Here is a 24,523-nt window from a genome sequence, read left to right as displayed (position 1 = left end):
GAACTTTAAATTGATCACTTGCTCAAGAAGTTTTACTCTAATAAACGACTTTCTAATTTCTAATTCATTCCATTCCAATGATTTCACAATTCGATTTTATTACAAAAGATGTTAGTGAAGCACTTCATATACACATATATATATATTGGGAGAACATTATACTGTTTTTTTTCTTTTTCAAAAGAAAACCAATAGCGAAAGCATTATCAGATGTTTGAGAGCTTGATCTCTTCAATGGGTATTATCCTGTCTATGTTAATGTTAACTTCAATAGCATATATGGGGATGAGAATCCAGTTAAGTATGTTAACTTCGCAGACACTACTATATTTATGAATCCCAACCGGAGCTGTGAGTAAACTAAAGAAAGTTTGTTGTTTTATTACGTGCAACCATTTGCCTATGTCTATAATTTGATTTACCAAAGTTATATATATGGAAGATGTTGAAACTTAATTTATATTTTCATACAATAATAAATATAAATTGCTGAATAAATGCTTTAGGCCTCACCGGATTGACTGTCAACCTACGTTCTTCAAGCTTAAACCTCACACATTGGCAGCCACCAATTGGGTACAAACGCCAATCAACTGTAGGTAGAAACCAATGGCAGCACCAGCTCTCTCAGTCTGATCAATTTGTCAATTGATCCCCACAGCCAAGCCAATTTCGAAGTTCCACTGCTTCCTGAAAAGAAGTTAGACCACATGACCCAGTTCACAAGTTGCGACAATCTAAGGTCTTGATCATCCTTCTATGCCAGATCGCGCTCTCTGGATCAAATCTCAACTCCCATGTAGGCCAGTAGTGCAAATCTTGCTTCAACGTTAAAACTCGAGGCTTCCCATTCAGATGAACCGTCCTCACACGAACAAACTCCCCATGTTCTAACTCCTGTTCAATATAGATAGCTCATGTATATATTATTATTCAACTAAACTGCTAGAGAATAAATAGTTAAAAAAAAAGAAACTAATTAATCATATCACGTCTGGTTTGATTCATTGTCGATTTGATATGGTTTCATTGCACATAATAAAATCAGTAACTCTGTTAAAAAACACATCATGCATAAAAGCTCAAAACAAAATTCAGTTAAGCATTGATCAAATTAAAGAGCAAGTCATTATTAAACCATGTCCGAAGTCTATTTTTAACCCCAAAATTGCAATATGCAGGGTAGAAAGAAGAGGTGAAATAAAAACATTATTTAACTAGGATGAAATATGCTTTCCTATGCCCCATATCATATAAGAGCTTTGCTCATCTCACAAATGACAAGAAATATGATAATCTGTCTCCAACAATACAAAAACCTTAGAAAGTCAATCAGAGTTTATGGAATGAAAGAGATTCATATACCATTTAATTTTAGTTGAAAACAAAAGATGATTCAACATTACCACCAAAGTGAAAGATTCAACCTTCTTAAAAATGTACTTACATACAAAAGAAAAAGAAGCAACAAGGGTTACCTTCGTCACATTAACAAAAGCATCTAAATCAGGAGTTGGTTTTCCATTAATTTCAACAATCCATTGTAGGGCATATAACCCATATCTATGAACAGGACTACCGTGACACCACCTGAGGAAAGAACAAACTGTCACAAGAAATACATATAAAACAGAATACTACAAATGAAACTTCTGTTAAAAAGAAATTGTCATTCTAAAGATATTAAAAAATATATCTACAGTAAAAAGTTCAATCGTTGACACTGTTAGCACTCGGTATATCTCGTCAAAATCTGCTTATTATCAGGTATGCTTACTAAGTTTACAATGATTTATTCTTAAGTTAGTATGATTACATGGGTGTATTGATAGCAAATTTTGACTGTGTCAATGATTGGACTATGATTTTTAAATTGAAAAAAGTAATAAGATTTAATTTTTAAATTTTTAGCATAGGGACTAAATCTCAAACTTCATTCAAGTACAAGGATTGACAGCATATTTTGACCTACTATAAGAGCCCCTTACTATAGCATAACGTCCCTTCATTCTTAATAACTGGAGTGAGGAGATTTATTAAAATAATTTCATAACAAGAGACCACAAGCAAATTAGTAACCTAGCAGCTAATTTATCAAATGTAACAAAACAAAAAAGAAAAGAACCATCTCTTTTTATGGGGTTGGGGATTTAGCAAGATTAAGCTAGATTGGAGCATCAGATGCGGAAGGTTTTTTTTTTTCAAGATGGGTAAAAACCCTCGTATTAAGAAAGCTTCATATTAGGTTGGTAGGGATTAAGAGATAGTTAGAAAATTCAAGAAGTTCTGTCATTTAGAATTTTTCTTGTTAGATATAACCAAAGTGGTAACTGGGAATCATTCCAATCATTCAAAAGAAAAGAGAAGATCAGAATGAATTTTTTATGTATTAAGGGCTTCAGGTTCTTAGGTAGCATCAGAAAATGTGCCACTGTGTTAAATGAAGTCCTCTGAACACTTTAAGCATGCTGAACTAATCCATGAAGTTTGACCATCAGAATTTTATGTAGTCAAGCTATTTAAGCCTAGTTTTTAACTAAGCAGAGGGAACTGAATTTAGAAGTTTCTACTTTTTCAGCCATTATCTCTATATGCTGTCAGGCAGCAGCACCAAGATGCAAACTTTTCAAAATTTTTAGGTTGAATTATGGGCTGTTGGGTTAGATGAGAAAAAAAAACCAAAATGGTATTCAGCCCTACAATGATCCAGGTCAGAAATAAACCCAGAAGCTTTATAGTCATACAAGGTTCTAACCATAATCTAACCTGGATAATTTGGATCTCAAAGTAGCCTCTAGGCTCTGCCGCCTAACAGAATTGGCACCCTACAATGAAATATGACAAATCTCCACATACTCCACTATGGATGTCAAAAGTTCAATAACCACCACCACTATAAATGTTGGATACATCCATAACAGCACCACTCTGCCCAGCCCATTCCATGTTTTATTAATTATTTCTATTTTTTTCAATCTGCATTTTATTACAATTTAACATCATTGTTTAAAATTAGTTTATAATGGGTTAAAATAGAAAAAAGGTAAGTACATTCAATAGTTATATAATTATATGCTTGTTTGTTGTCCTTTAAAAAGCTAAATAATTAAGGGCAAATTAGTACCTCTCCACTCAGAGCGGACAGGTTTGAAATCCTTCAATTGGGCAGGTTTTGCCGCCCCTAATGAAATCTAAAGCGCCCTTACACCAAATTTTAATTGGTTTTGGGTTTTAAATATAACTCCAATCTATTTCTTTCTAAAAATTGAAAGGTAAGCCCTAGTTCTATGTACGCTTTTTCAATCCCCACATAGACCAGCCACACTAATGACATGTGGGTTTCACTAGTCCACAAAGATGATAGTCAGTATTTGTGCTGAAAAGACAAAACATTGGAAACAGGTTCACCTTGGTTGAAATTATAATTTGAAAATCGTAAAATAATCTTTAAAAAATTTGGTTGATATTAGTGCCTATATTTCATTTACAGGTCTCTTAACTGAAGATTTACTTATTAGCTCATTATCTTAAAACTTACAGAAAAGTGAGATAAATATGTACTAAATTATTTGTCAAATACAGTTACAATAAACATCAAAAAGCTTCTGAGAATAGTCAAAAAGAGATTCAACAAATTCCAAAAGGTATCTGATCGTCACTACCTCATAGTTAGGAGCTAAAGATAGCAACTATATTTATGCCAGATCCTAAAGCCATGAACCCATTAAATCCATGGTTCATAAAAAGCTTCAAAACATACAACTTCAATTAAGCCTAATATCTTTTGTTTAAACTCAGATGCCAATTGCAGCCTTCAGCAATGAAATTAGTCTGATATCTTATGTTTAAATTCAGAAGCCAATTGCAACCTTCAGCAATCAAACTAGCAAGAATATTTTTATCTTCTGGTATGTTCATGAATTGGTTGGTAAGGAATTCAATTAGTTCAGTAGCAGGGTTCTAATGCATTCTGGAGGCTAGGAATGGTTCCATTGCTTTACTGCCACATGCTATGTTCTCATCATTACTATCGAACTAAAATGAATATGAAAACTTTTCTACTAAGAGGAGAAGAAACACTAACCGTGCCACATAAACACCATGCCCTTCCTCAGGAAGATACCCAAGAGCACGCACAGCAGGGTGAGGATCCTGAACAATACACCCACACCAATTAATCACTCGTGCAGTGCCATTCCCATCCCTAACATCGGTACCAACAAGAAGATCAATTTCACGTCCCTGGCAAAAAAGACAAGTAGAAAGAAAATCAGGCAAAATTGTTTCTACATTTATGTATTAGTATTAACAAAACTATAAGCATAGAACACAATAAATTAGATAGTACATAGAGCTTATGAAAATGCTTTTAGTCAAACTAATATCATAATAATTACAAAGAGGAAAAAGAAATAGATAATCTTTCAGCTAATATCTACTTGCTTACCTGCCGAAAAATGGTCATGTTAAGATTCCCACTGTTGTCCCCATTGTCCAATGCTTGACAAGCATTTTCTATGTCCCGAAAGCAAGTAACAGGCTCTTTATTTACTGCTAAAACCATGTCACCTTGTTCTAACAAATTTTCAGCTTTTGATCCCGCCAAACAACCTTTAACACGTAAAACTTGACGTCGAACTGGATCTTTCTTAACTAGAGCCTAAAAAATAATAAGAAAATGATGTGACCTTGTGGAACTTAAAAAGTACAAAATACAAAACTGCAAAGAGGCTATTCTCACTAGCAAGTGTTAAAATATTGAAAAATTTGTTTCAAAAAGAAAATTGCTCAACAAAATTGATAGAATAAAGAAACAACAACAATACTTGTATCCAGTCATCGCTCAGTCCAAAGCTTCTGGCCTTCGAAAGCAGAGTAGGATAAAATTCAACCTCTAAAATCCTTACAAGTGGCATCGGCCTTTTGACACCATTTATGAGAAGAGGTGGTCCATTCGCACCAGCTATGATTTTATCAAGAACTTGGCTTATTGCATAAACCGGGATACCCCTCACAAATTGATGATCTTCTGATGTATTACAACCAAATTTCAGCTGACATCATTGGTAGCAAGCATCAGAATACTTGGGCATAATGCAGTTTATTCAAAAAGGCTAACTAATATAAGATTTTTTTTCTTTTCATATTTTTCAATCAGAGTGGAAACCTGTGTTGAAAAGCTCCCCCAGATTGCTCGAACCCTTCCATGCTCATCTGTTAGCACACCTGAAAATGTACTACCAAAATCTGCAAGAGTACAAGATGCATTTTGTATGTGAAATCAGCACGTGCGCAAAAATTAGATTACTTTTTAAGTAATGTCAGAAAACTTACCGGTATCAAGCTCAATTACTTCCATATTTGTTGCTCTGTACCGTGGACAGTCAGCAGAGGCAATGTTTAGAGCAGCACATGGATTGGTCACAACCGATTTCCTAGATGTCGCTTGTAAGCTTCTACTTAAACCCACAAGATAGACTGAATCCCCTCGACGTAACGCGGGCTCTGTCTCAAACAGAACACAATGAAAAGAATTGACAAAAGTAGTTTTGCAATGTTTTACCACCTAAATTAACAGAAAAGACAGACACACACACAGTGGAAATAAATATTAACTTCCCCACCCCCAGCTCCTATTCCATTGCAAAAATGAGAACAGACTTCCTTTTAAGTTATACCAGAAACAGTTTCTAAGACAAAAAACTATAATATTTTTATCCTCCTGTCATCAGTTTCCTAAGAAAATTTTCAATGACAAAATCAAGCATACAGTATATTTACAAAAAGAAGAGCAAACCTGGTTGCATAGGAGAAACATATACAGTAATAATATGTCCGATGACCAAACCACAGAGTAATTGCAAAATGTAGAACCTACCAGGAAGTAGTTCTGCAGCACGAACCACAGAAGCACCAACAGGACCTAGAGTTGAAGGGTCGTATGCAACTAGAGCATAGTTGTGAACAGGGTGAAGAAAAACAACCTGCAGTAACGAAACAGTGATGTGGTTTAGAGGGAGAACAACAATTATCAATAGAATTAGGGCTGAACAAATGAGTAAGAATGAAGATGGAGCTCTAGAGGGTTATAGAAAACCTCTAGTTTCTTTATAAAATTCCAAGAAAATAATAAGAATGTTGGCTGTAAAGACTACAACTTATTTATACGGGCTTTCTTTCTTGCAAGTTACTAGGCTTTCTTGCAAATAAAGTTTTATTACTAGCCTAGGTTTAAACCCAAAAAATAACTAATAACTCTAGCCATCTATTAGATATCTAATACTTAATAAATAATTCTGAAACAATAAAATACTACAAAGTACAAAATAATTAAAAGATCCTGCAGCTGTCTCCCAGGCTTGGAGAACTCGATTCCTGCGAGAAAACTTACACCATTTCAACATAAGTATCTAGATCATGAACCCCATTTGTTGATTCAGCAGTAAAATCTCTGAGAGAGCACAATCCTGTCCCAAGGATATCTAATTCCCTGTTGTGAACCTGAATAATATAACCCTCCTTATCTAAAGTAACAGTCTCATAGAATGTAGTTGCATCTTCCGCCAAAGAACTAACTCAAGATTGCTCGAGTGTTCTAAAGCTTTGAACCCCATAGAGACAATAGCTGACGTAAATCACCTAATAACTATAGAAAGCATGTGTGGCTTGTCAAAGGATACTTCAGGCAAACAAACAGCAGATCAATCAGCAATCAGTATTTTTGTAGGAATATAAGAGCAACACTTCTACTGTTTCCATACAAAATCCACAGAGATCCCTTCAAAGAAGGCTCCACTTTAATTCCAGAATATGTTTCAGTCATACTAGGACTTTCATCTTTGGTTTCAGAATCATTAATAAAAGTCCCCACCACACCTGCAACAATTAGGACCACTCTAGAATTATTACCTGGAGTATCAGCTTTCGAATATTCTTTAAAACCAGACTCTATGTTTGTTTTATCACTCAACAGTTCAAGGTAGATCCATTGGAGGTTGAACACTTAAATCTGTTCTATCACTGCCATAAGCAAGAGTTACTCGAGACAAATCTTTCTTTTCACCAGCATTCTGAGGGCATGTACTATCAACCTCCTTATCACTCTCTGTAATTAAATTGCCATTTGGAATCAGTGACCTTGCAAGGTTCTCTAAGCCAATATGGGTTTTGCACTCAGGTTCCAAAGAATTAGCTCTTTGAACGAAGGCCATAACCACAAGAGAGCCATTGTTTTTGAGTTCCTTTGCACCAGCTTCAGTAACATATATATTTTTTACTTTCTTCTTTTCGAACATCACAAGCTGAAGCAGCTATTTCATGAGCTGGTGAGCTGACAGTTGATTTACCATTTGAATTTTGCTCATCTATCCCAAACGGTGTCTCGCTTGTGTGCAGGAGTACTCCCGCCTTCACTCCCAGTAGGTTCACCAACTTTAGTTTTTAATGAGCATTTAGAGAATAGAGAATTAATTTCATCAGTCGTGCAACATAACTGAAACCAGCAGGTTTGCATTTGACTAAATGCTGGAATTGCCGTGGTCATTTCTCTCTCTGAATCAAACAAATTGAAATACAAGGAGAATGAACTTAAGATGCAAGCAAGTGAATAAGATTGGCCAGTTCATAAGGACCTGAATCTTGATTACTCTTTCCCACAGCAGCTTTATAAACCAAAAATTCTCTAGATGCATCCATAAAAATTTGAAAGATGCTACTCATTGCAGAATCAAATTCAGAAGTAGTCTCATTAGTCTCATTAGAAGGTCTCTTTCTTGAAGAGAAATTTGAAAACTCACAAGCATGAAGGTGAATATGAAGAGGTAAAAGAAGGAAACCACACCCATAAATGATGCTAAATTTAGCAAGACCAAATGAAGGTTGCCATTCAACATAGGCACTTACAGCTTTGTTTTCATCTGAATACTCTTCATAAATAGGGTCTAATAGATCATACTCCACTTCGCTTCAATTGTTGTAAACACATTAAAATCAAGGACTCTCCTTGAGCTAGATATGCATCTTCACTTTCTTCCAAGTACTCTTCATAAATAGGGTCTAGATCATACTCTTGCTCTTCCACATGTACCTTTCTAGCAAGTAAAGTTACTAGGCTGTCTTGCAAATAAAGTTTTATTCCCAGCCCTAGGTTTAAACCCTGAAGATAAATAATAACTCTAGCCGTCTACAATATATCTAATACGTAATAAATAAATCTGAAATCATAAGATATTATAAATTATAAAATACTTAAAAACTCCTGCATCAAATAGGAAACTCAACAAAATAGGTTATGGTTTTCTAATAATGTTTAAGTTAAATAGCACACCACTCCAGGAATTTCAATTGGATAAGCAGCAAAGGACAGCATCACATCCGAAGAAGAAATTGCAACTGTGTTCTTGTCAACAGCAACCAAGCCCATACTACGAGAATGATATATAATGACGCCAGTACCAAAAAAATGTTGCGAATGAACACCATCAAGCATGCATGATGGTGGCACATGAACCTGCAACCATGAAAATCAACTTAGGTTTTCAACAAACAAATCATGAAAGAAGTAAGATTTCATACAGTATAATGATCAAAGAAGAATAACTAATGATTTAAAGAGAACAGTACCATCATACTGATGTTGTGACAAATAATTAACAGAAAGGTAAGGAAAAGGGTAAAATGTGTAGTGTACCAAAAATGAACTATGTCAATCAACAGATGGTTACCTCAAACATTACAAGAGTAGGCTCTATTACTTGTTCGGCAATTGAAGCATTAGCTGCTGCAGCTGTTGCACCTGGATAGTCACTTACCACAGCATTTTCCGTGGCACTTTTATTCTCCAACTTAACTTCACCAGTTTCATTTAACGAACCATCAGCAAGAACTCCATCAGATGACATATCCTCTTCTACTCGTCTTTTTTTTGAACCAATACCTGCTTCATTATGAGAATTCAATTCAGCAGACGAATGCTCACAACAGGTTTCCATACTAGACAAACCATCAGTCAACTCTTGGTGGTTAACTTGATTGACATGTTCCATACGAGTAGCCTTGCCATTAACACCAGATGATGGAATCATGGAATCCAGTTGAAAGGCGGGCTTTGCGGTCCATAATCCGGAGCTGTCATCACGAGTGTATATCTGTGGAGGTGCATACCATTCATGGCGATCAACCGTGACCAAGACAGACTGTAACCATTAACAAAATGACAAATTTCAACAATTAGCGCAGATAATCTCAATAATGATAAATCATAAATTCAAAATATACTTGAAAAGATAGGACAAAAATCAATCAATTTTAGGTTCAATTTACCTAAAATATAACCATTCAAACTAACCAGCACCACTTGTAAAGTGTCACAGTAATTGATACAGTACAATTACCGAATTGAGGTTTGTTCAGATCCCATTACCTACCATGATCCGTTCAAAATTCTAAACAGAAATTGGATGTTGAAGCAAATTGGTTTTGGGTAATAGAAATTTAGAATCCCACAATGATGTCAAGGTATACAACTCAGTGCAACTGGGGCCTAAGGCACACCAATCTAGTAGTGTCCTCAAACGGTCCTGAGGAAGGGCTTTTACAACAACTAAAAAAGGGCACACCTCAGAAGTTCCATTTAGTTTTATTGAAATGCCTCATTCTTTTTCTTATCCATAACATTTACATTGACAGTGACAGTGCATATGTGCTATCAAGAATAGGAAAAAGTTGCATTGCCCATTTATAACTGCTTGAAGATGGATACATACGGCTAGATTTGATGGGGGCTTTTAGTAAAGCTATAGAACATTAGAGAAGAAACGGAGTCAAATTATCAAAGAATATAAAGTTTTAACCTGAATGGAAATTTTTTATTTTCTTTTCGATAAATATTCAAGAATTCTTTTATAGTTAGCCCCCTGCTTCACTAGGCAGAACCTTTTCTGTGCTTGGCGTCCAAGCAATACAGCACCTTGCGTCTTTTGATTAAGGGAGAATATAAGACCACTCAAGAGCCTAAAAATAAAGCTTTAAATGTTTGAAGAAGCAATCTAATCTTCTCTCCAGGCTCCTTCCAAAGGATGTCAGCTGTTCTAAAAAATCCTCAGGCAAATAACCAAAAATCATCATATTAAAGGCTTCACTCTTCTTGTATGAATAAGAGTTGAATCAAACTTTACCACCATCACCACCTCGAAACTCAAGTCAACGCCTATGGAGTCAAATTTATGTACACTGCTGCCTTTTATCACTAATGTTTGCAAAGAATTTGATCAAGCTCTGCTCGTCAGCATATATAAGTTGAACACCTCAAGATTTGGCTCATTTATAAGCTTTAAAGTTTCATGCAAACTTGTTTAACATAAAATGAATTTAATTGAAGCCATTCAACTAGTACACTTTCATTTTTACCCCTAATTTCTCTCAACAAAAGAAGTAAAATACTGATATCCAGAGGCTTTTAGGAACCACCCAAAAGCAGGCTCCACCAAAGGTTACCTGCTTGTGTTTTCTCTAATTTACATGCTTCTTTTCCTTGAACGGAGAAGGAAACCCCATACACTTTTGCACAATAAATTTGAACAAAAACATCCAATGCAAATGTTATCTAAAGATGGTATCCTACAACAAAATGATAAACCCAACTAAGCCAAAGAATTACAAGTTCAATGCCTGGTAACAAGCCTAGTAATATCTGGACAAAATGCCATTCAAAAATATAGCCTAATGACGGGTAAGGTCAGAAATCTTTCCTACACTGTTCCTCACTCAACCTCAATTCATCATATATTCCATTTATTGTTAGAAATATTAACTGGATCAAAGTATACCTTAGCCATTCATTTCTCCAAAAGAATTCAAAATTCATCAATAGCTTGTGTGCACAATTTTCAACCATAGCAGTTAGTAGAAACGTAAGCATTAGGTGAAACTGCATAATCAGCAATAAAATACCTTTCTCCGATGACGATCCATGTAGCTTATATATTCTAAAGGAACCCGAGCACCCCGAGAAAGCTTAGATAGAACAGAGACTAGATCCTCAAGTTTTGATATCTCCTCACCAGCAAACTTCTTAATGATGGCATGTCGAGGAACAGCAGCTCTAAATAGCATATACCTGGAACATACGGAAATCTAGCAATCAACCAACCAATGAAAGCCCACAGCAATAAAGAAGCAACCTCGTGATTGATACAGTTCAGAGTACATCTAATTGCGTCATACACACTCCAATATTCTCACTTTGGCTGAAAAGGATAACGATCAATAATTTTCATAGAGAACCATTATGTCTTGTTGAAAGTAACATACAATATCATCTTTCAACCTCCAAAATTGATGAAGCAATCCCAGGATGCCATGCATAGCGAAGAAAAAAGAGTTTCTTATAAGATATTACAATAATAGGTAGTTCACAACTTAATTCATGGATTATAGCCAAAAATCAAGGTTTACTTATTTGATAAATTAGTAGCCATGAAAGTAGGCACTGAAACATATGCATGCACTAAGTTTCATTTTTTTCTCTGCCTGCTTCAAGACCCATTTTGAGTCCTTAGGTATGACAATATTCATAAATAATCAAGTAGACTAACCCAGGTTCTGAGACATATACAAGACCACACTGGAAACGGAAATTTCTTGCCTGTTTCAAGAAACAGAAAAATAAGTCAAATTATCTGCCAATAATAGCAGTACCATCCTCAAACAGCATAAGATAAAAACCAGTTAAGAAATCATATTCAGGGAACAATGTACAGAAAACCAGAGCTAAAAAGAGGCGGAGGATTCCAAGTGCCAAGAATAATTTGCAACCTACCTGCTGGTAAGACAGGGGATGTATTACAGCACCACTTACTTCTAAGAAGTGAGCAGGAGTTATTGAGTGCAAGTCCTGAACCTGAAAAAGAAAAGGGAATCATATTAGCTTCCACAATCATAGTCAAAGCAAATTGAAAACTAAAGAACAAGCGTTGGTAAATTAAGTCAATAGCTACAGCCAAAAATTTCTACAGCACATTCAAACAAACTTATTCAAGACATCATTGTATCAATATCACACAAACAAACTGAGACTAAATCCCACACAATGACAATTATCAGAGTCAAGGCTATTTAAGAGCTGGTTGTCCCTGAAATTCGTTCTGGTGGCAGGTGGATGGAAATCAAGGAAGAATTATTTTTCCAAGTACCAACAAATGTTTGACGTTAAGTTTCAAGTAATTTGACAGTCTGAATACCGGATATAAGATATAATAATACCTGGGGTTCATACTTCAAAGCAATCAAAAAAGCATAGGGAACAGCCTTACGCCAGCTAATACTAAATTGTTGATCTTCTCCAACATAGGGAGCAAATACAGAAATGCATTAATTTCCTCCCAAATTTTAAGAAAAGGGCATAGACATCAAAGAATCTAGGCAAATCTGCAGTCTGAGGTGCCAAATCCCTTTCCTAAAGAAACAAAAGACCATGCAAGAGCTATACTTTAATGAGAATGAGAGCAATGGAGAAAACAAATACCTGCCCTAATGCCAGTGCTTTCAGACATTCAGTTCATCATTTACTATTTAATTGTGAGCGAGAAACTAAGTATTCAGTTTCTACATTATGAGCATTAATTTGAAAATTCATGCTGTAACCGGAAATCACAAATTTTATTTTTTACAAGTACTACTTCAGTTTCAATGTGTTACAACAAAATTAGCCAATCAGATAAAAGTAACTCAATTATCAAAATTTGCAAAGACATGCAGACTATTAATAAAAACCATTTCCGAAATTAGGCTAATTAGTCATGGTGCATAGGCCACACTACCACAAAGTAGCAATCAACCCAAACTGTATAACATGTGATCTAATTTAAACCTCAAGGCCTCAAATATTGATAATCTAAATAGGCATAAATGAGAGAGAAAAGTTTTACCACTAATTGCACACTCAATGGTGTGCCACCTCTTTCAATTTCTAACTCTATCTTCTGCTCAACACTGTCATCAAGTAAAGTTTCCAACTTCAAAAATTGAGTAATTACCTGCAATACGTTTTCAATAACACATTAAAGCCAATAATAGTTAGCAAATTCTATTAGGGAGCTGCCACTGTCAGTTTACTTTTTAAAAAATGAAAAGGGGTCACATTCAAAATTCCTATTTGAGTAGGTACTAGAAAAGGGTTATGCTGGCAACAAGAAACCAGGTAGAAAATCATTGAAACAAGGTAGAAAATCCTCAAGAGTTCCATATAAATCATACACATAAAAAATAAGCTCCCATCTGAGAGAGGGTGGGGGCAAGTCAATTAGAAAGATACACTATCACCAAAAATTAAGAATATGGTCTAAAACCCAATCATGAATACTCTTGAAGAAGTTCGTATTTAATTTAATACATAATATCCATGTCCAGTATTGAGATTTAGCCAAGCCAAGCCAGAGACAGAGCTGATTCTTCCTCTAGATGCATAATCATATAGGAGCACGGAATAGAAAAGCCAAACATTCCAAAATAAGAATTAATACATGCTTCTCCAATGACTGAGTGCATGACTAACCTCCCCATTCACCCGAACAAGCACATCACCGGGCTCTAAGTGACTATGAGCAGGACCACCTGGCACCTGTAGATATGTTGAGATTCAAAATATAGCAGAACTAAAAGAAAACACGGCAAATTTAAAGAAAATCTGTATGACAAAAACTGAAGTTTGCTCACCACAGAGTCAACAACAAGCATTCCAGTTTCACCTAGTGCAGAAGCATGGCGTGCTATCTAAATTAAGAAAACAGAAATTAAATGAGGAAACACTTCTTTTTATGTATGCCATGGGAAAGCTAGAAAAATAGTTGATAACAAAAAACTAGGAACCTGCTCTGTTTCACTTTGGAGACCAAGCCTGCGTATCTCATCAAACCCCTTATGGACAAATGTAGCCTATAAAAAAGATATCCAACATTAAAATTGTATTAAAGCAAATTCTCAAATATTGACAGAAATGCCAAAAAGCAAAAACACAAAGAAAACTATCTACATACTGCAGCAGCTGGTAAACTGTGCTGTGTGTGATGGTGATAAGAGGTATTAGCAATGTTATTTAGTACTTGAATAAATACAGCCCCATCGAGGATTTTCAGTGAGCCTCCGTTGAAGGAAGATCAGCAATATAGGTTAGGAATTATGAATAGAAAGCTATATATAGTTCACTTTGTGATTCTAGAGGGAACTTAGGCATTATAAAATATGTCAATATATTGAATCATTGGAATTGGATATCCAGTCTTCTTCTTCCTCACTTTTTTCTCTTATCTTCTCATTGTATTCCCTCTAATCCTTGATTCTCTGTTTAGTCAATATTTCTCTGTCTCTCCTCCATAGTCTCTCTCACTCTGGGATCACAAAGCATTTACTGTCCTATTTGTAAGTTAATATACTTGGTGTTTGTTAACTGAAGGTAGTGCAAGCATACCAAGTCAGTTTACTTAAAAGTTTTTTTTTTTTAAAAAAAAAAAAAAAAGCAGGAAAAGACCAGGATCCAGCATGGCATCATAGCTTATCAACTCTAAAGATACCAGGAAAGGAAATAAACAAATAAACAGATGGTTCTAGTTTTCAATTTCATATAATTGCTCGAACATAGAGACATGAACAATAAATTTTCCAATTATCTAACCAACAATGAACCTTATGTACTCGAGAAAGGGGATAAAAACAGAAGCAAAGCTCTACAAGGATAAAATCAACAACAAACCTGAAGCGTACCACGAGGAATAGAAATTGCTTCCCACTTACTCATGTACAAATCTCCTCCTTTCTGGAGAAACTTTAATGCCCTTACTACCTGAAAAGTAAATATCTAACGTTTCAATATCTCATTTTCATTGGAAGTAGACCCTATAAGAATTAAGGTTCTGCTTGTCCAGAAATCAATTGAAAAGGCTATTGGTGTTCCACACAGCAATTTTAAGAAGCATGTATAAGGTATCCGTAAGAAGTACTTTGGTAACATATCAGAAAAAAGGTAAAATGAGCTAGTTCTGACCCAAGAATATAAGCGGAGAAACATGGCATGAACAAATAACCTACAAAAAAAATCTTGAGCAGGTCAATATGGCTTATAAGGCTACACAGGTACTGATCTAGTCAACAAATAGCTTGCTGGAGTAACTTTGAGAACGCTATTCTTGCAATCAAGAAATAGCCTCTATTTTAGAAACTTGTTTTCAAGACAAAACAGTGTGCACAGGGCAAATATGCATCACTAAGTTTTGTATTTCAACCCACAGAGCATAACCAGAAAAGGACTGACTTTTATGAGCTCCAGATTCGCAGATGGAAATCTAAAGTGAATGCAATTCCTAATAATACTTACAAGTCACACAACCAAAAGTAATAATAAAATAATACAAATTTTACTCCAGGGGTAACCACAGAAATGGTTTCAAGCAAATAGGTCAAGGTCTTTTAGTCGCTCCATAAAGTTGCCAGTTCTAAGGAATTATTGGAAGTATGGGCTAAATGAACCAATAGGTTTAAATCTCTTAATTGAGTTTATACAATCTTCAATCCTTAAAATAAAAAATGAAAAATAAAAGAATCTCAGATAATACCAACCAGAAACACAGCATGAAAGGTCAAGCTGTTAAAATACTACTCACTCGTTCTAGAGGAAGAAAAAAGGCAGATGCACTTGATGACTTGCTACCAGCATTCAGGGCCACTGCCCTGCCTTGCCAATCAATCACTGGGGATCCACTTGAACCACCTTTAGTCCCAGATGCCGCCTGAAGTTAAGCATAAGTGTAAAACAATATAATCAAACATAGACAAGCATGTATGTAAAAGTCAGACAATGGGAGAACCAAGAAGGTGCTCCTTCAACTAAAACAATGGCCAAGAGAAGTATCAATAATGATACCATCCTTAGACTTTTTAACAAGCAACACTGTTTGAAAACATTACAAGAAATACTCAATCAGAATGATGCAGATCAACCATATTGCTATTCAGGTTAAAACAGTCTAATACTGTCTACAATTGTTTTCTTATTCTGAACCTTTTTAAATATCATGTCCACGAGATTGTATTAAGCTTCATTTTGATTACATCATATAACTTACTTCAATGACTTACCACAAGCTTCTAACAGAGACCTATACAATTAAAATGTTTTATCTTTTTCTCATTTAGGACATTAAAAATTTGCCCTTTCTTTTGCATAGGTGTGCTTTTTCCTTCTTTTGAATAAATAAACTCCTGCTACTTTATGTTACATATTTTGGCATTAGACATAAAATATATTTAAAATAATGGAATTTTAATATAAGAAATCTTAGTCAAAACCTGTTTCTGAAATTATTTGCAAGTCAAACATTGGTGTTAAAACTTAAAATAAAGAAATCAGCAAGTACATAATTTACATAAGATATGTTACGTGAGATACTTTTTCATACATTCCATGATAAAACCGTGCTTTTCCTCATATTCAAAGAATAATAGAAGAAAATTTTTAAAAATTAATCCAGAAAGGTTGAACCCTGCCCTCCAAAGGAGAAAAAGAAATCCTCCAATAGATGGCACAAAGAATATGATACATACTTGCATGTAGAAAGTGTTGAAATCGTTATAGCCATCCCTGCAACAAATAAGCATGTCAACAACCATGACACACATACAACTGTGAAAGAACCAATAAGAAGCAAGAAGGTTCTACAATAATAAGCTAGACAGCATAGAACAAATTAGTGACCAGAAGTCAAGACTACAATGTAAGAGGCTGTACACAACATCAAACACTACTTACAATATAATCTTATCAAAGGAAAATGGGATATCATATTAGTTTAAAGTATGCCAACTAGAAAAATATGTGACACAGAATGACTCCTACAATGAAAAGCAGTACGTGCAGCGCACACCACCAGGTATAGAGCATTAGAATGATAATTTCCAAAGTCAAGATAGAGGGGGTACTATGTCTTCAACTGGTAGAAGTTAAAGCTTAAAATCATCTCAGTCAGGTTCCATATAAATGTATTTGAGAAACTGTATAATAGATGATAAAACAACAGTGCCTCACAAGCAAAATTCAATCAAGGCCGAGTTGCCATGATTAATTTTGGAACAACAAATCTCTTAAGTGCTGATGAAAATATGTGAAACTATTATAGCTATCAATATTACAAAGCAGATGGAGAAAATCAACAACTGTACAAACCAGTTTACTAGTACAAAATCATGTGGTTATCAAAGGGTTTTGGTACAGATGATAATCTGTCAAGACAATATTGATGGTAAATCTATTGGTAAAGTAGATGATTCATACAAATTGTTAAAACTATTACATACTTTTTATAATGAGGAGCATCTCTGTCCAAACGAGCAAGAGTGCCAGCCAATATGGAAACCTACAAATAATTATTTAAATCAGAGCAATAATTGTTAGGCATCATGTTTTATGATCTATAGTAGCATTACATCATAAGATATCACTCATGAAAAATAACCAGTATCCAGTTAGCAAAGCCATGAATTTCTCAAAAGCCAACTTAAAAGGACTCCTTTCACGTAAGTGGAAATTTTTTTACACTCATCGTAAATGGAATTAAACATAATACTAAACTAAGTGCATAATGTTAACAAAATAAAAGTGATAAATTAACGAAAGTAAAGCAAAGACTACTAATGCAATTCAATTACCTTCTCTCCGCTATCATTACCAACGACCCTGATTTCTAAACCAACACAAGCAGCCTCTGGGGAAAGTGGAATCTCCTCATAGTCTAAAAATTGAATGGCATCAGGATTGTAACGAAAGAAGCCAAAATCATGTACCTAATGAAGAACAGCATAACGTTCGCCAGTTAGCAGAACCCACAAATAACAAGTGTTGTTTGAAAGAGCACAAAAGAAAAAGCTAAACTGAATGCAATGCATATGGTGTGACGATGAACCAAATACAACAAATCAGGCAATGTCAAACAGTATAGACTGACAAATCAAGCTTCCTTAGAAAACAACCAAAATCATACATAAAGGCAATACTAGTACATTTCAGAAGTCATGTCAAAAAATCCTAGTGCAGAAGAATGAACTACATTACAAATCAGAACCATAAAAATACCAACCAAATATATATGTGAAGCATGGTTTACTCACCGGATCTCTGTATATAGGATGCACGGTAATTTCTTCTCGATTTACAAACATTGCTTCGGCAACAACAGGTCCTAAAAACAGACAAGAGAGAAAGTCAAACATTGTTTCCGACATTTTAAAGACAAAGAAAAGACCATTCAGCTATTGCTTTTTCCTAGTATTTGCTTTCTTCATACTTGAGTAGAATGAGCACATAGCTAAAATGCAAGGCTCATTCAAACATAGGAGATCTATTGATCCACACAACAATAAAATCATTCATTTAATAACTGAACAGCTCAATTCATAACTTTTTTTTTCAATAAGTAACGAACTTTTCCTCATCTTGATTGAAGAGGCAAAGACTAATTACAGAAAGCATCAAGCAAATCCAACACAAAAAAAAAATAAAGAAGGAAAGAATAATAAATGTTGACGAAAGTCAACCTGGTTTGACCACATGGCGATTAGTGAGAATAATTCCTCTCCGCTTATCAACGACAAAACCAGTAGCATAACTAGCACCAGCTGGCTCGGTATCAAAAGCCCGGCAAGCAGTGGTTCGGAGGACGACGACGGCCGGAACAACCTTATTGAGGGCCTTCCGCCAATCCTCAGCGGTAGCGAGGTTCTCTTTGAGCGGAGGATCGATTTCCATGGAAAGCTCTTCTTTGATCGTGGATTCTAATCCCATGGCTGCCTCCGACCCTAACCTCTCCAATGGGTCTCCCATCCAAGGTTAGGGTTTCGAATTCAGAGAATTTTTAAAAATAAAGAAGTGTATTATTACTTTGATTTCCGAAATCTTTTTATGTCCTCCAAATCCAAATTATTGAAAGCTGATTTTTGTTTTTAACTTTTACGTCATTCTATTCGACTTTATTACGCTTTTCTTACTGCGTTGCTGGTTGGAGTGGGGAAGTGAGATTTTTTTCCTTTTTCCCTTTTTTGCATTTTTATTTGGTTGTATGTCAAATTCTACCATCACGCATAAATTACAGATTTAATCTCTATGTAAAAAAATTTCCAATCCTAACTCAATGTGTAACAACAAAATTTGTTTGACTAAATTTTGCTATTAGTCTTATTCAATATAATTACAAAATTTTAGTCTTTAACTCAAATTGTAACTATTAAATCCACGTGAAAATAGCAAGTTGAATGGCATTATACATGTAACGATAGGTTTGATGTATAAAATTTTGAAAATGATAGAATTTAATTTAATGAATTAAACAATTATTGTACAATCAATATTAAAATTTCAAAATTCAAAATATATCAAAACTAAATATGACTAAATTAAAATACAATAACTAAATCTATAACCTATGTAAAATACAATAATTAGTAACGGAATTTAACCAACCAAACAAAATTAAAGCATGTGAGGATGTGTAATCACGAGGTAAAAACATCATGGATGCCCTATTGTAATGATTCGAAAGTCAATGATATCAGAAAATTCAATTCTGGGAACTCGTTTTCATAAGCAGAGGCCCTAAATATTTTTACTAAATATGTAAGGAGTTCTGTTATAGGTGAATTGAATTTTAGTTAAATAATTTTATCGAATTAGTGGTTTATTAAGGTATAGAGACTAAATTGTAAAAGTGATAAAAGTTAAATTACTAGAAAAATTGTAATTAGAAACAAGTAGCAGAGATTAGGAAAGCAATTATACCTTCTTTAAATTATAGTGAACGGTGGCTTTTTAATGTTATAAAAGTGAATTTTTAAATTTATAAAAACATATGTTATAATATTAATAATATTAAAACATAAGATAAAATGGATTAAGTGGGATGAAATAGAACACATTTCTCTTTTCATCCTCAAATGACCTCAAATGGCCGAATGTTAGATGAAGAAGAAGCGACCCACGGCCTGGGGGTTTAAAATTTCAAGCTTTTAATTGGTTAGTGCAATTTAATTTTTTTCTTATAATTTTTATGTTTTTGAAATCTTGGGAGTCTAATTTATTCAACCTATGTATTATTTTTTAGAATTTTTTAAGTTTTGAAAGTTACTATAGTTGAGAATTTAAAGTTTTAGGGGCTAAATTGATAGATTTTAAGCTTAGAGGTGGAAAATGACTAAATTGTAAAGTTGATTGAAAGTTTTGAGCATTAAGGACTAAAGTGCATAAATTGTAAAATTGGTTGTTAATTAAGAAATAGAATGTCCTAAATGGACTATAGTGAAATCAGTTTGAAATTTGGAGTTCTAAATTGTGAATTATGTTAGTCTCGATTCTAAGGACTAAATTGAATAAAAAGAAAATTGAGAAAAATTGACGATTGATTCTGAAATTGGTTGTATTTTGATAGTTTTATGTGTTTTTGTTAATCCGTAGCTAACATCAACTCGAATTCCTCGAAAAGGAAGGGAAAGGATAAAGTCATCGACGAATAACTCGAAGTTTATTGTTTGTATTTCTATAATTCAAACATTTTCAATTGTTGCATTTATGAACTTTGTTGCATTGTAAGACCATAAGGTAAGTTGGAAATGATAAAACGAGCTTATTTAGATTGATTGTTAGCGATAATGACTAAATTGAATAGTTTTGAAAATATTGTAGATTGTTGTAAATGTTCAGTTGAATCTATTTTATGCTGAAATAAGTTGTTTCATATTTGGAATTAAGAAATTGATTATAAATAAAATTGAAATAAGGGTGGATAGTGGATATCGAAATATAAGTTCGAAAATGTGAATTTGATATTACACGATTTAATTGATTCGATTGATATATGAAAAAAATTATATGTTGCAACTGTGATAGCTCGATTTAAGATAAGCAAAATGAACTATATAATCAAGATTGACATATTAACTTGCATTTGAATTATTGGTTTGTTGGCTCGTTGTATTATATGATTTATATTATATTTTAATATTCGATTATAAAAATACCACTGAAATGTACTCAGCATATGGTTTTGTTTGTCGTACACAGGCTAGGTACTTTTCGATTCAATCGTCAACTCAGCATCCAGTGACAATCTCGGACTCAAGTGTTGGTGATGTATTAATTTTGGTCATGGTATATACCTAAGGTGTCAATTAATTATACAATATTTTATTTTGATTACTAGTAGCATTTTAAGAATCAAGTATATAAATGTATAAGTATATGTTGGAAATGGTCATGTTAATATTATATTGTTGAAGTAGTTTGACATATATGTTTAATGGTCTAAGCCGTAAGAGTGATGTGTTTGGATACATGGTTATGAAAGCTATAAATGGTAGGTTTGTGTTGAACTTGTGATGAGATAAGTTTTATTGCATGTTTTTGTGGTTGATGTTGAGTTATTCAATATGTCTTAAAGGGTTAAATGATGTATGCTAAGTTGAACATGTTGAGGTGCCTTTGCAAGCATATTGGTATGGTTTGAATGTGATATTTTGGTTGACTTTGAATTGTTGATTGAGGTGTCAATTGTAATATATTGGCTAGGCACTTAGGATGGTTGTTATAAGTGATTTTTTTTTGTATAATTTTGATTTTTTTTAATTGGTTGAAGTATGGTGCAATGTTGGCTTGTGGCATAAGAGAACTAAGGATAGAAAACTTGTATTTAAAGGTTTGGCATATATTAGTAAATAGTATGTCTAGCGTATTGTTATCCACCCAAATGATTATTTTGGCGTATACGTGTAGGCGTATAGTAACTGCCACAACTGCCACATGAGTTAGTAAGAATTTGACTTCATGATATTTTGTTATATTAGGAGAAGTTAGTATTATAAGATAAAGGGGAAGTATGGATTGGGTATTCGCCAAATGTACAGTACGCCTGATTTGTTTGGAATATTGTGCTAGTTAGATTTTAAGTAACTTGGTTAGAAATCAACTAGATAACCAAATTGGATAATTGTGATTGCATGACCTTTATTAATATTTCTCTCAAAAATCGTAGGCTATTAAGAATGCAAGTTCTGAAACATATGACACTTGTTAAATTTCACTAAGTAAGTTGAGTCATATTTATATGTGAGAGATGAGTTCTGAAAAGGGTATTCTTTCGTTTTCCTTTCCATTAAGTGGTATTTATTGGTACTATCCTTAAGTTTGAATGTATTTTACATCGATGATCTAGAAGCTATGGTTCTTTTATGATCAATAGTTATTTCGCATCAGGGTAAGTATTTCAGTTCTGCATGTTAAGTTTTGAATGAGTAAATCTGTATATGGTAATTAAACAGTAAGACTGTAAGTGTATATGGTTCTTGCATGAGATTTTCAACGAATGAAAGTGTAAGTAATTTGTATGTACAATAGTAGTAATAGTGAAATTACATTTCTAAGCAATGTTTGTTGCTAGTTCGGGATGGATATTTGGATCTAGAGTTTGAACTGCAGTAAGTGAGAAACAGATGAGTCTCTACCATGACTATCTTAAGTAAACTCTTCAAGTAGAGCTAATTTGTAACACCCCAAACCCGACCCAGACGTTACGGTCAAGTCTAGAGAGATTACAATAGCTTATTAAGGAACTTTTGATTTAATCAAATTATGTGTGCATTTAAAAAGCATAAAGTTTAAGAAAACTTCTCACAAACATTTGGAAAAAGTTACGTCTAAAAAATACTCACTCTAAACCCAAAATTTTGTACTTTAAATCGTGAATTTTGAATGTATCTATTTCAACAAATCATTTCTAGTGTTGAGGTAAACACTTGTTAAAGTCGTTTGTTTATTTACAGAAAAAATTTTAAGGGTTACTTAGTTTGAAATAGAAAACTTTCAGAGTTTTAATTTTGAAAACCAAATTTTAATTTTTAACCTGTGAGGTTTTGCAGTATCAAGTTTGCATATATCAATATCGACAAATTAAACGAAAACCAAAACAAACCCAAAAATAAATTACAATCCCCAAAAGTCTAAAATAAATAATTATGAAAAATCACCAAATTTAATTTAACTGATAAAACCATTCGAGCTCCCGCACGTCAGAAATAAAACAAACAGGCGAGTTATAGAGCTCAATGTATAACTAAAACTCAAATTGAGATTACACAGATTACGATATACAAAACAGAAAATTTCAGAACGATCAATCAAACAGAACTGAGTATGCATAACTATGCCAATGCAGTATTTTTCAGAAAATCATAATGCGGATTTTTTAGAAAGCGTCCTACCCAACTCCACTACACACCAAAATAGAGTTCTCCTCTGAACTCATCTATCCATAATACACTAATAAGGTCATCCCAGATTGCCTGTCAACGATGACCCGTCACCCCGAGTTGCCCCGCAACAATGGCTTATCAATGCAGTTAAACTATCAAATCAAATATATGTGGTCAAGCCACTGTATTGCAGCTCAGTTGTCGAAACAAAAAATATGCGGTTGAGTACTAAATACACAGATCATTAAAGTGCGAGTACAATATCTTCCTCCTTTAACGTTATCCCAAACCCCATGCAATTTGTCACGGCATACATGTACAAAATCAGAATGGTGCGTATGGAGAACATACTGACGTACAGTAACAAAAACAGATGACATGGAAGTCTATGCTCTACAAAATAAATTTATTAAACCTTTAAGAAACACATCAGTTTTGCCATGAAATCACATGAATGGTTACATAGCAGATTCAAAAATACAAATTAACAAAATCATACATTATACAAACTTATATAGACATAGCGAACCAGAACATATCATCAGAACTACCAATATCATGACATGCAAATGTATATATTACAAATACCCTAAACACATCAACACATGAACATATTCACTGATACCTTGTTTTCAGGTTTTAATTAAGCGGTACAGACCTTGTAGAGAGGCTAAATATAGTTCATGAAACATAATGGACCAAAATGGGAATTTTTAGAAAATAGGGCCCAAATAGCCCAGACCGTGCGGTGGTCTGGCACACGACCTATCATACGGTCATGTGTCACACATAGCCTAGCACACGATCGTGAAGCGTCAATAGTCTCAATTTCTGCTTTCATTGATCACTGATTTCTCGAATTTTCATTACACACATTGATGTTTTCTGACGAGGGTTCCAAAAACAAGTATACTAGCACCAAAATCGATAGTACACACAAGTTAATTAACCTGAAAACCCAATTTGAAACGTTAATTCAACAACTAATGTCAACATTCAAACTTAAATTACAGAAAAAATTAACCTCCACAATGGCGAGTAAACACTTACCATTCCAAAAATGGCATACAACACCAACCAATTCCTCGAAAGACATGGTAATCCGCACTCCTCACCTAACCGAAATCGTGAAACATCCATTAACCCAGTAATTTAACAATAGAAACATTCAAAAGCTTACGAAAAACTCACCCATAGAAACTTTCAAACTTACACTGAAATACTTACCACACACAATCGATACGAA

At 34.1% G+C, this 24,523-nt stretch overlaps 1 protein-coding gene across 1 annotated transcript; it reads right to left on the bottom strand.

The window, feature by feature from the left end:
* Positions 1 to 356: 356 nt before the first annotated feature.
* On the bottom strand, positions 357 to 18,993 carry LOC107950433 (protease Do-like 7). Its single transcript, XM_016885281.2, has 24 exons — positions 18,580 to 18,993; positions 18,154 to 18,224; positions 17,695 to 17,829; positions 17,344 to 17,402; positions 16,594 to 16,630; positions 15,654 to 15,779; positions 14,747 to 14,836; positions 13,867 to 13,932; positions 13,714 to 13,770; positions 13,553 to 13,618; positions 12,927 to 13,034; positions 11,819 to 11,899; positions 11,595 to 11,644; positions 10,951 to 11,116; positions 8,724 to 9,194; positions 8,327 to 8,509; positions 5,879 to 5,984; positions 5,335 to 5,505; positions 5,168 to 5,247; positions 4,827 to 5,054; positions 4,448 to 4,660; positions 4,085 to 4,242; positions 1,479 to 1,590; positions 357 to 897 (listed from the first exon to the last, which is right to left on the bottom strand). Exons 1-24 carry the CDS (start codon positions 18,863 to 18,865, stop codon positions 721 to 723), a joined length of 3,297 nt encoding a protein of 1,098 aa, XP_016740770.2. The 5' UTR covers positions 18,866 to 18,993; the 3' UTR covers positions 357 to 720.
* Between the last annotated feature and the right edge of the window lie 5,530 nt (positions 18,994 to 24,523).

This window comes from Gossypium hirsutum, chromosome A08 (genome assembly GCF_007990345.1).
Source record: "Gossypium hirsutum isolate 1008001.06 chromosome A08, Gossypium_hirsutum_v2.1, whole genome shotgun sequence".
Lineage (NCBI taxonomy): Eukaryota > Viridiplantae > Streptophyta > Magnoliopsida > Malvales > Malvaceae > Gossypium > Gossypium hirsutum.
The sequence above is the reverse complement of the archived record's forward strand: the minus strand, read 5'-3'. Positions and strand labels throughout refer to the sequence as shown.